Consider the following 9468-nt stretch of genomic DNA (forward strand, 5'->3'; position numbering starts at 1 on the left):
CCACATTTTGCACTAGTTTTATGAAAAGTTAGCTAAGATACTCAGTATGCATGATGTTCCCTTGTTGATGCTCATATTTAGGGGATTTTGGCTCTGATGTTAACTGGAAATTTACAGAAGTTCTATGGATTGATGAGTCAACACCCAAGAGCAAGAACTAATTAGCGAGAAGAAAAAACAACAACGACTATGAGTGCTTATGGTATACGGAATATGAACCAATTCATATACAAATGGTAAGATCATAGCTGGAGTAGTACATGAGAGAAGTGAATGGTAACATTTCATGACTTTCTATATACATAAGGTGGGGCATTGAAATTGTAATTCACATGAATATTCCAAACTTCTGAGGCTTTGACCAATTTTCTGCTAAAACGTCTGTAGGAGATCATCATAATTTCTGGCCCGAAACTACGTATAATTTGATACTTCACCAAAAAAAGGTCCACACATAGGTTTGAATGCTGGAAACATAAATAAGCACACCCCATAATCCCAACGCCATAATTAAAACAAGTTTTTAGTACTAATGTCTTTTCTTTTATGAAATCAATGATCCTTCCTCCTTTTGTTTCAATTTCTTAGTTCCCATACATCTTCACTACTTCCTGTATCTTTCTTTTTATCTAAAGTTTCCTTGTAAAATTGTTGAATTTTAACCGGATCACTATTGGTGAGACAGAATTTAAACTTAGAAAATTGACTGACACAGTCATTCATCTCTCCATATCTGTAATAATGTCTTATTTGACCCCCAAGTGAATAACATGCAACTAATTGATCAAAAGCTTCCGTACAACTCATTGTTGTCTAGTTTGTGTCAGTTTTCACTCCTTCAAAAGAAAAGTAGAATATCCAAAACATACTGGAAAGTCACTAAAATCCTTCACTTCTTTATTCGAACTCATCTTGATTGAAAGTCTGTTTGACTGTTCAAAATGATTTTAATTGTTGATGTATTTTGACTTTTTGGCGAAAAAAATCTCGAGCACTTTTGCATCCAAACACCACGAATCGGACTTGGATTTCAAAGCCATAATTAATAACTTCAAAATCATTTAGCAAATTGCCATCGAAAATTGATTCTCTTTATTTTGCTAGTTTTAAATTATTCCGTTTCATGAGACAAACTTTTAGACTACTTCAAAAAATGTCAAAGTTCCCAATAAACAAATCCAATGAAGAATGGAGAGCCATCTTATCTCCAGAGCAATTTCAAATCTTGAGGAATAAAGGCACAGAAAGACCAGGAACTGGTGAATATTGGAAAACAAAGGCAAATGGTATATACAATTGTGCTGGTTGTCAAAATCCTATTTATAAATCCTCTACAAAGTTTGATGCCCATTGTGGATGGCCAGCTTTTTATGAAGCAATCCCTGGTTCTCTAGTTTACAAAACCGATGAAACCTTGGGAATGACAAGAACTGAAATGATGTGTGCTAAATGTGGTGGCCATTTAGGTCATGTGTTCAAAGGTGAAGGTTATGATACACCTACTGATGAGAGACATTGTGCTAATTCTATAGCTTTGAAGTTCGAACCTGAGAAATAGGTATCCATGGCATAGTATAATGACTTTTACGAAATCAAGTATATAATAAATCACAATCATTTACATAAACAAAGTAGCATACTAATCAAAAGTTATATTCTGCTGGTAAAATTTCAATGGCATAGTTATCTGGATCTTTGATAAAAGCAATGTTTTTCATTTTACCTTGGTTAAATTTCAAGCCCCAAGTAACTTCATCGCCATATTTAGATTCAATTTCTTTACAGAATGCACCTGGGTTATCTAATGAGATACCAATATGACCATAACCTTGAGGTTGTTCATTACCATTGTGATATTTGAAATTTGGATCATTTTCAGTACCCCAGTTATGAGTCAATTCCAAGACACTTTCCCTCTTTGATTGTTCATGTTTTTCCAATGAGTTTTCAGTGAATGAGTCTGAGTGATCATAAGCTAAAAAGTACAGAGTAAATTTAGCAGCTTCAACTTCTTTTGTGGATAATAATTTGAAACCAAGAACTTCACGATAAAATTTCAAAGATTTGACAGGATCTTTAACTCTGATCATGGTATGATTGAACTTATAAGTATTGGTGTTAGTTTCATTTTCAATCTTATCTAACCCATTTTCAATCAATTCAACCCAGTATCCATCAGGATCCAATGCAAAAGCAATATCCTTTTGTCTACCATCAGTCAATTTTTTTTGGAATTTAACACCATTGGCTAATAAAACATCACTAGCTTTTTGAATATTATCAACTGAAAAACAAATATGACCAAATCCTCTATGTGGTTCTTCATTACCGTTGCTAACTTTGTAGTTTGGATCATTTTCAGTACCATAATTATGGGTCAATTCTAAAACACCTTCTCTGTTAAAAGGGGACCCACCTTCATCATTTTGAGAAAGGAAATATAAATCAAATTTCGATTCTGGGATTTGTTGATGATGAATCAATTTCAAACCAAAGTTCTTTGTATAGTACTCAACAGAGACTTTTGGATCCTTGACACGAAGACAAGTGTGATTGAAAGTAAGTGATTTTGGATTGTAAGAAGCCATTGTTCTGATAGTGTTAGCAATTGGTGATCTAATTAAAGTATTCAATTGTCTAATTGACTGAGTGAACATACTCTGAATTGTGTAGAAAGTTTGGATTTTGGCAATTTCTCGATGATAGCAATTCCTATATATAAGTTTTTTTTTGCCGATAATTTGATACTCCTCGAAAGACAATCAACCGGACTTTACAATGCTCTCGATTTCTACTGCAAACCAGCTTAAAATGGCTGTTTGTAATTGCTTTGTGCCATTTAAAAGTGCTTGAATTCGGTTCAATAGTATCAGAGTCAATTTTCATGTTAGGCGACAAGGCTAATAGTTAGAGATCGGCTTAATTTTTAGCCCTACTTAAATGAGTCAAACATCAGAAAAAACAAAGCATTCAAAATCAACTATAAAACACATATTCAGCCACTTGTAATATACATATTCATTCATCACATTCTTCTAAGCTTCAGCAGGTTTTGGAGTGAAAAGGAATTGTTCAAGTAATCTTTTATTAACTTGAAGGAATCCTTGTTGCTCAGCATTTTTCTCTTCTAGCAATCTCAAATATTTATTCTTATAATATTCTTTTCTTTCAGATAATGCTTTGATGTCTTTTGGATTGTCAATATCGTCACCTCCATTCATTTTAGTATCACCATTAGCATCAATAGCTTTCAAAACTGGAGATTTTGGTGGTTCTTTTTCCAAAAGATCTAATTTAGATTGTAATTCTTGTTTTTCCTTCTCCAGCTCCAAATATTTATCTTTAAATTCATTCAATTCATCTTCTTTACTCTTAGCATCATCAAATGCTGCAACTTTATCATGTTGAGCTTTCTTCAAATCATTAGCCAAAGCTTCAGTTCTCCCTTTATAAACATCACGTTCTGCTTTTAGTGCATTCAAGACAGAATCTTTATTAACGGCATCTTTGTTTGAATATTTAACGTTTTCAGCATTAACTTCAATTTCACCTTCCCCGTCAGGTACCGTGATCTTTTCTGTTTTACTTGTCAGATTTGTTAACTTCTTTATCTTTTCTGCTTGGTACTTTATCTTCTTTTCTGCATTTTCATTACTCAATTTGTATTTCTCTTTCAAATCGTTATATTTCTTGGTCTGAGTTGCATAATTTTGTTTTAAAGTTTGAAGTTTTTTCTCAATATCATCATGGTATCCTCTTTCGACCCATGCACCTGATTGATCATATGGATACCCTGGGAAATGTTGAGCATATGAACCAGCATTCATGTCACCAGCAGCTTGGTCTGGTGGTATTTGACTATGATCTGTGGCTACTGAACCTGGAACTTCTTCACCTGGAACACCACCTGCACTTGTTGGAGGAGCACCTTCTCCGTTGGCATGAGGTGGGATTCCTGTTGCTTCAGGTGGAACATTATAAGGAACATTTGGGTCAGCATGTGGTGGCATTTCATAAGCTCCATTTGGTGGAACTCCATTTGGATCAGCATGAGGTGGGTACTCATAGTATGGCTGAGCAGGTGGAGCATTAGGGTCAAAAGGTGGTTGATCTTGATAAGAACCTTGTGATGGAGGTGGTCCTTGTTGGTAATATTGATCATATTGAGCTTGTTGTTGTGCATAATCTTGTTGTGCTTGGGCTTCAGCGCCATAAGCATTGCCATCACTATATTGCTGAGCACCTTGATCGTAGTACTGTTGCTGCTGGTTGTTGGCACTATAGCTGGATCTTGAGCCTGAATCATGACTTTGACGACCAGCACTAGAGCCTCCTCGACCTCCTCTACCACCACCTCCTCCTCGACCTCCTCCTCCAAATCCACCACGACTGTTGTTGAAACCACCACGCGCACCACCTCTTTTGCCGCCGCCCCTGCTGCCTCCATGACCTTGGTAACCCATTCTTATAGTTATTCCTCTCTCAATTGATTGTATAACGATACAATTCCTCTGTTTTCTTCCTCACAAAAGCTCAAAATTCTTGTTTTCAGATCAAAGAAAAAAAGTCTGCCAATCAAAAAAACAAAATCGTCAAGGGCCACTACTTCAACACTTTTTGTAGATCAATTGAACCATCATCAATAACGTACAAAGAATTGAATGGCATCTAGCTCTTTCAAATAAAGTCATACTACAACTAGGTTATATCACAATTAACTAAAAAATGCACAAAAAAACTAGTAATAATCACTTCCACTCAACACTTTCATCCACTTCATTTGCATCACCAAATGGGTTTCCCTCTGCTGTATTCTCTCTATTCAATTTAGATGGTGGCAATGGTGCTTTTCTTGTAGATGATGGGAATCTTCTATCATATTCTTCTATCATTGATGAAGCCAATGAATCAGTTACTGATTCCAAATCCGATCCTGATTCATAAGAGCTTAAACTTTCATCATCTGAATCATGACTGGTTATCTTTGCTGCATATTCTGTATATTGTTGTAAGGCTTGAACTAATTCTTCATTGGCGTGGATCAAACTTCCTAAAAATTCTTCAGAATCAACTAATTGTAGATAATGCAAAATTTTTCTTCTAATGATTCTTGATTTATCGAAATATTGAGTAGCTTTGACATTATCTGTTGATGTTTCACCCTTAGCAACATTGACGCTTTTTAGGGAATTACTCAAATTTATGGAGGCTTGTGAGGCTTCAGCAATTAATAACTTGATCTTTGGAGATTCTTTCTGTAAATTGATTTTTGGAATTTTATATTTAACATTTGGATCAACATTTTGACTAGTGTTTGTTCTGGATCTACCTGACAGGTTACTTGATGAGCCTGCTGCGGAGCCTGAGTCTTCTTCACTATTATAAGCTTCATCATTCATGAAATTTGAAGAACTTCCAGTTTCAGTTGTTGATTTCTTACGTTTATAACTCTTTGTAGGAATCTGTTTCTTTAACCCAGCAATACCTTGATAGTACTTTTTATCAGAAAAGTTTTCATTCCAAGAGATAGCCAATATAATAATCTTTTTTCTCAATTTTGTATTAATTTGAGGGTCTGTTGCACTCAGCTTTAATCTTTCCAACAACTTTCTGTCATTATATAGCTCTTCTAATTGTCTACCACCATTAACAACCATTGCATTAAGCAAATCCAAACTCTTGAATTGTTCTTTCGATTGACCATATTTCAATTTTTTACGAATTGCTCTAGCTGCTTCAATAGCTCCTGAATACTGTAACTTGATGGTGTTTATAAGTTCTGGTAACTCGATATCAGGTTCCAAATCTGTCTCAATGATGGAATTGATCTTTTCAGTGATCGCAGTATGTGGATGATCAGTGAATACACCCATTTTGCAATTACTTTGGCCTTGAGATTCCAGCTAAAGTAAATGAATTCTCCCACGCTCTTTATCTCCCTTTTGTTCTCCAGACCTCTTAAATTTGAAAATTCGCAAGGCCACTACATCACCAAGTTCAGATTTCGAGCAATTTCACGTGAAAGCATAGTTTTCTGTAGTACTTTCAGACTTATTTCAAGATCCATTATTTTGTTTACCTTAAAGATATCATTCATCTATTCATATTCTATTTTGAACTCAAAGATACCTTTACATCTTTCAACTTCTCAGCTGTCATGTGTCCCCAACCATGGGATTTCATCCCTGCTCCGCGCAACATTTCTCCGAAAGCGCAAAAAAGCATTTGCAAAACGCATTCGCGAAGTGCTCTTTTTCGCCACAAGAATTGCCGAAAATTAATAATCGTAATCGTTCTGGTTGCGAATTGTACAAGTATTTAAGAAACTCAATTATAATTACATTTAATCAATCTTTAAATTTATTTTATGGATTTACTTTATATCGTCTTAGGTTTATTCTTAATATTCAAATTGTTTTCAGTATTTCAAAGATTCTTTGGACCTAAAAAAATGGCTAGACAAGAAGTTGTTACAAAAGTTAAAAACTTGATTGATTCAAATAGCATCTTTGTTGCTTCAAAATCATACTGTCCATATTGTAAAGAAACACTATCTACATTTGAGGATTTGAAAGTTCAACCATATGTTTTACAATTGAACCAAATTGGTGATGGTTCTGAAATTCAAGATGCTTTAGCTGAAATCACTGGTCAATCAACAGTTCCAAACATCTTCATTGATGGTGAACATATTGGTGGTAATTCAGATTTACAATCTTTGAAACGTTCAGGTCAATTGAAAAAGTTGTTAAAATTATAGATCAAGAATAATAATTATTGCTAGATTAATACATGTCTATGATAAATGAAACTTTTTATTTTTTAAATTTGTACAAATATTTAAACAAAATCTTTATCTAATAATCCCAATTTCTCCATTCTAATTTTGACAGCATTTCTATGAGCATCTAAACCTTCAACTTTAGCAATTGACATAACAGCATGACCGATGTTTTTCAAACCTTCAGGTGTAACATCTTGACTTGTTAAGAATTTTTGGAAAGTTGCAGTGTTAACACCACTATACATTTTAGCATAACCATAAGTTGGTAAAGTATGATTAGTACCACTTGAATAATCACCTAAACTTTCTGGAGAATAAGCACCAACGAAAACGGAACCTGCGTTATCAACTTTTGAAACATAATCTCTAGCATTAGCAATCTGTAAGATTAAATGTTCTGGTGCATATTTGTTTGATAAATCAAATGCTTCATCATAAGATGAAACTAATAAAGTAGTTGAATGTTTAATACATTTACGAACAATTTCAACTCTTGGTAATTCTAAGGCTTGTTCATGGACTGCATTTTCAATAGCTGTCAATTCTTTTTCAGATAAATCAACACCAATTAAAATAACTTGAGAATCAATACCATGTTCAGCTTGTGACAATAAATCAGATGCAACAAAATCTGGATCAGCTTTACCATCAGCAATAACTAAAACTTCAGAAGGACCAGCTGGCATATCAATAGAACATAGGGCACTAGTATCATTTTGAACATACATTTTAGCAGCTGTAACAAATTGATTACCTGGCCCCAAGATCTTGTCAACTTTTGGAACACTTTGAGTACCATAAGCTAAAGCTGCAACAGCTTGAGCACCACCTGCTAAAACGATTGCAGAAGCACCAATTTTATGAGCAATATACACAACTTCTGGTGAAATTGAACCATCTTTTCTTGGTGGTGAAGCAATAACAATGTTTTTACATCCAGCAACTTGAGCAGGAACACCCAACATTAATGTAGTTGATGGTAAAACAGCGGTACCACCTGGAACATATAACCCAACACTTTCAATTGGTCTAGCAAATCTGGAACAAACAACACCAGGTTGTGTTTCAACATGTAAAGTCTCTTCTTGTAATTGGGCCTTGTGGAATTTATAAACATTCTCCACGGAAATATCAATAGCATCTTTCAATTCTTGAGTAACGGCATAAGTCTTTGGGTCAAATGGTGCTTTCAAGATTGGTGAACTTAATTTAACACCATCAAATTTAGCAGTGTACTCTAATAAAGCTTCATCACCTTTCTGACGAACATTTTCCACAATAGGATTGACTAGTTTCATAATTTCTGAGGTTTTTTGAACTGGTCTTTTCAAAGCAGCTTCAATTTCTTCATTTGATGCAGTCTTGGTGTTAACAACGCCCATCAAGATTCTTTCATTTGGATCAACAGCTTCTATTTCTTTCTTTGCTGGTGCAGCTGTAGTTGCAGGTTTTGATTCTTGTTCAATGAACTTTGGTTTAGCATCACCTTTTCTTCTAGTAATTTTCAATCCTTTCAAATCCAAATTTCTTTCAATATCCTCTAATGAAACACCATTCTTGACACATCTTGTAAGGGCAAAATAGAATAGATCAGCAGCTTCCCAGGCGATATCTTCTTTAGTTTCGGCTTCTGTTAACTCTTCAGCTTCTTCTTTAATCTTTGCAACTAATAATTTTTCATCAGTGAATAATCTTTTGGTGTATGAACCTTCTGGAGCATTTTCTAATCTATCTGCTAAAGTTTTTTCTAATCTTGCTAAGCCTGAAATGTTACCAAAACATGAATCTTGTTCCAAGTGACAAAATCCAACACCAGATTGTTTGACAACAAATTTCAAACAATCACCATCACAATCCTTATCCAATTTGATCAACTCTTGTGTAGCCCCTGAAGTAGCACCTTTATACCATAATCCATGACGTCTAGATTGATAAACACCGGTTTTGGTTCTAATGGCTTCACTGATTGACTCTTTTGAAGAGTAGACAAGACCTAATGAATGATTATGGACATCAGTAACCAAAGTAGTGAACAAACCATCTTTTCTATCAGTGGTTAATGAGCTCACAAATAAATCACTAATTGAGATTTTGCCATCTTGTTTGTCAGTGGTCAAATCTTCATTATTAATAATTGGAATCAAATTAGATGCAACTAATGAATTGATAGTGACATGAGATGATTCATCTAAGGAAACAAAGATTGATCTTTCTCCACCGTTAGTGGCAGCTTTCAAATCACCTAATGGTTCAGATGATGGTAAAATAACTGAGACAGAAGCATCGTATTTTGAAATTTCATTACAAGAAGTCAATTTTAATCCAATTCTAGTTGATGGAATACCAGCATCAATCAATTCTTCATAATAGTCAACATCAGCAAAAATCTTACTAACACCGTTGTTTAATAGTTCGATTATCTTGGAGATGTCAACTTTTGCAGTGAATTCAATACTAATTTCTGAGTTTTTCAAAAGTTCAGCATTTGAAGTGATTATTGATAAGTCTGATTCATCTTTCAGCTTGAACAATGCTAATCCTGTAACGGACAGTTTCTTTATTTGCTCTAATGAAGCAGCAGCCTCATAAAGAGGTAGTACTGGGAAAGGCATCCTTGTTATGTGAGTAGGTGGGTGGATTGGTTCTATTGTCTTGATAAAAGATCCAATCTGTACTGATTAAAT

The 9468-nt window shown here is 34.5% G+C and overlaps 6 protein-coding genes across 6 annotated transcripts; 1 reads left to right on the plus strand and 5 right to left on the minus strand.

The window, feature by feature from the left end:
• Nucleotides 1–576: 576 nt before the first annotated feature.
• EMI1 (Emi1p) lies at nt 577–813 on the minus strand (the record flags this gene model as incomplete). The annotated part of the gene is made up of 1 exon (XM_019181946.1): nt 577–813. A coding segment is annotated over one exon (237 nt), but the record flags the coding sequence as incomplete, so codon positions are not given.
• A 340-nt stretch (nt 814–1153) lies between these two features.
• MXR2 (peptide-methionine (R)-S-oxide reductase) lies at nt 1154–1558 on the plus strand (the record flags this gene model as incomplete). The annotated part of the gene is made up of 1 exon (XM_019182019.1): nt 1154–1558. The coding sequence occupies one exon, from the start codon at nt 1154–1156 to the stop codon at nt 1556–1558; it is 405 nt and encodes a 134-aa protein (XP_019038141.1).
• An 85-nt stretch (nt 1559–1643) lies between these two features.
• GLO1 (lactoylglutathione lyase GLO1) lies at nt 1644–2588 on the minus strand (the record flags this gene model as incomplete). The annotated part of the gene is made up of 1 exon (XM_019181872.1): nt 1644–2588. One exon carries the CDS (start codon nt 2586–2588, stop codon nt 1644–1646), a length of 945 nt encoding a protein of 314 aa, XP_019038142.1.
• Nucleotides 2589–3035: 447 nt separating this feature from the next.
• Nucleotides 3036–4463, minus strand: WICANDRAFT_79480 (uncharacterized protein; the record flags this gene model as incomplete). Its single annotated transcript, XM_019184901.1, has 1 exon — nt 3036–4463. The coding sequence occupies one exon, from the start codon at nt 4461–4463 to the stop codon at nt 3036–3038; it is 1428 nt and encodes a 475-aa protein (XP_019038143.1).
• A 468-nt stretch (nt 4464–4931) lies between these two features.
• On the minus strand, nt 4932–5873 carry LSB5 (Lsb5p; the record flags this gene model as incomplete). The annotated part of the gene is made up of 2 exons (XM_019180661.1): nt 4932–5329; nt 5378–5873. Coding segments are annotated over 2 exons (894 nt in total), but the record flags the coding sequence as incomplete, so codon positions are not given.
• A 538-nt stretch (nt 5874–6411) lies between these two features.
• Nucleotides 6412–9468, minus strand: HIS4 (trifunctional histidinol dehydrogenase/phosphoribosyl-AMP cyclohydrolase/phosphoribosyl-ATP diphosphatase). Its single transcript, XM_019186425.1, has one exon. It carries the CDS (start codon nt 9394–9396, stop codon nt 6841–6843), a length of 2556 nt encoding a protein of 851 aa, XP_019038145.1. The 5' UTR covers nt 9397–9468; the 3' UTR covers nt 6412–6840.

The sequence above is a fragment of the Wickerhamomyces anomalus genome (genome assembly GCF_001661255.1).
Source record: "Wickerhamomyces anomalus NRRL Y-366-8 unplaced genomic scaffold WICANscaffold_4, whole genome shotgun sequence".
Classification (NCBI taxonomy): Eukaryota; Fungi; Ascomycota; class Saccharomycetes; order Phaffomycetales; family Wickerhamomycetaceae; genus Hansenula; species Hansenula anomala.

What these genes read in the sequence shown, in the direction of transcription:
- HIS4 (XM_019186425.1), bottom strand. Translation starts at nt 9,396, where the DNA reads ATGCCTTTCCCAGTACTACCTCTTTATGAGGCTGCTGCTTCATTAGAG.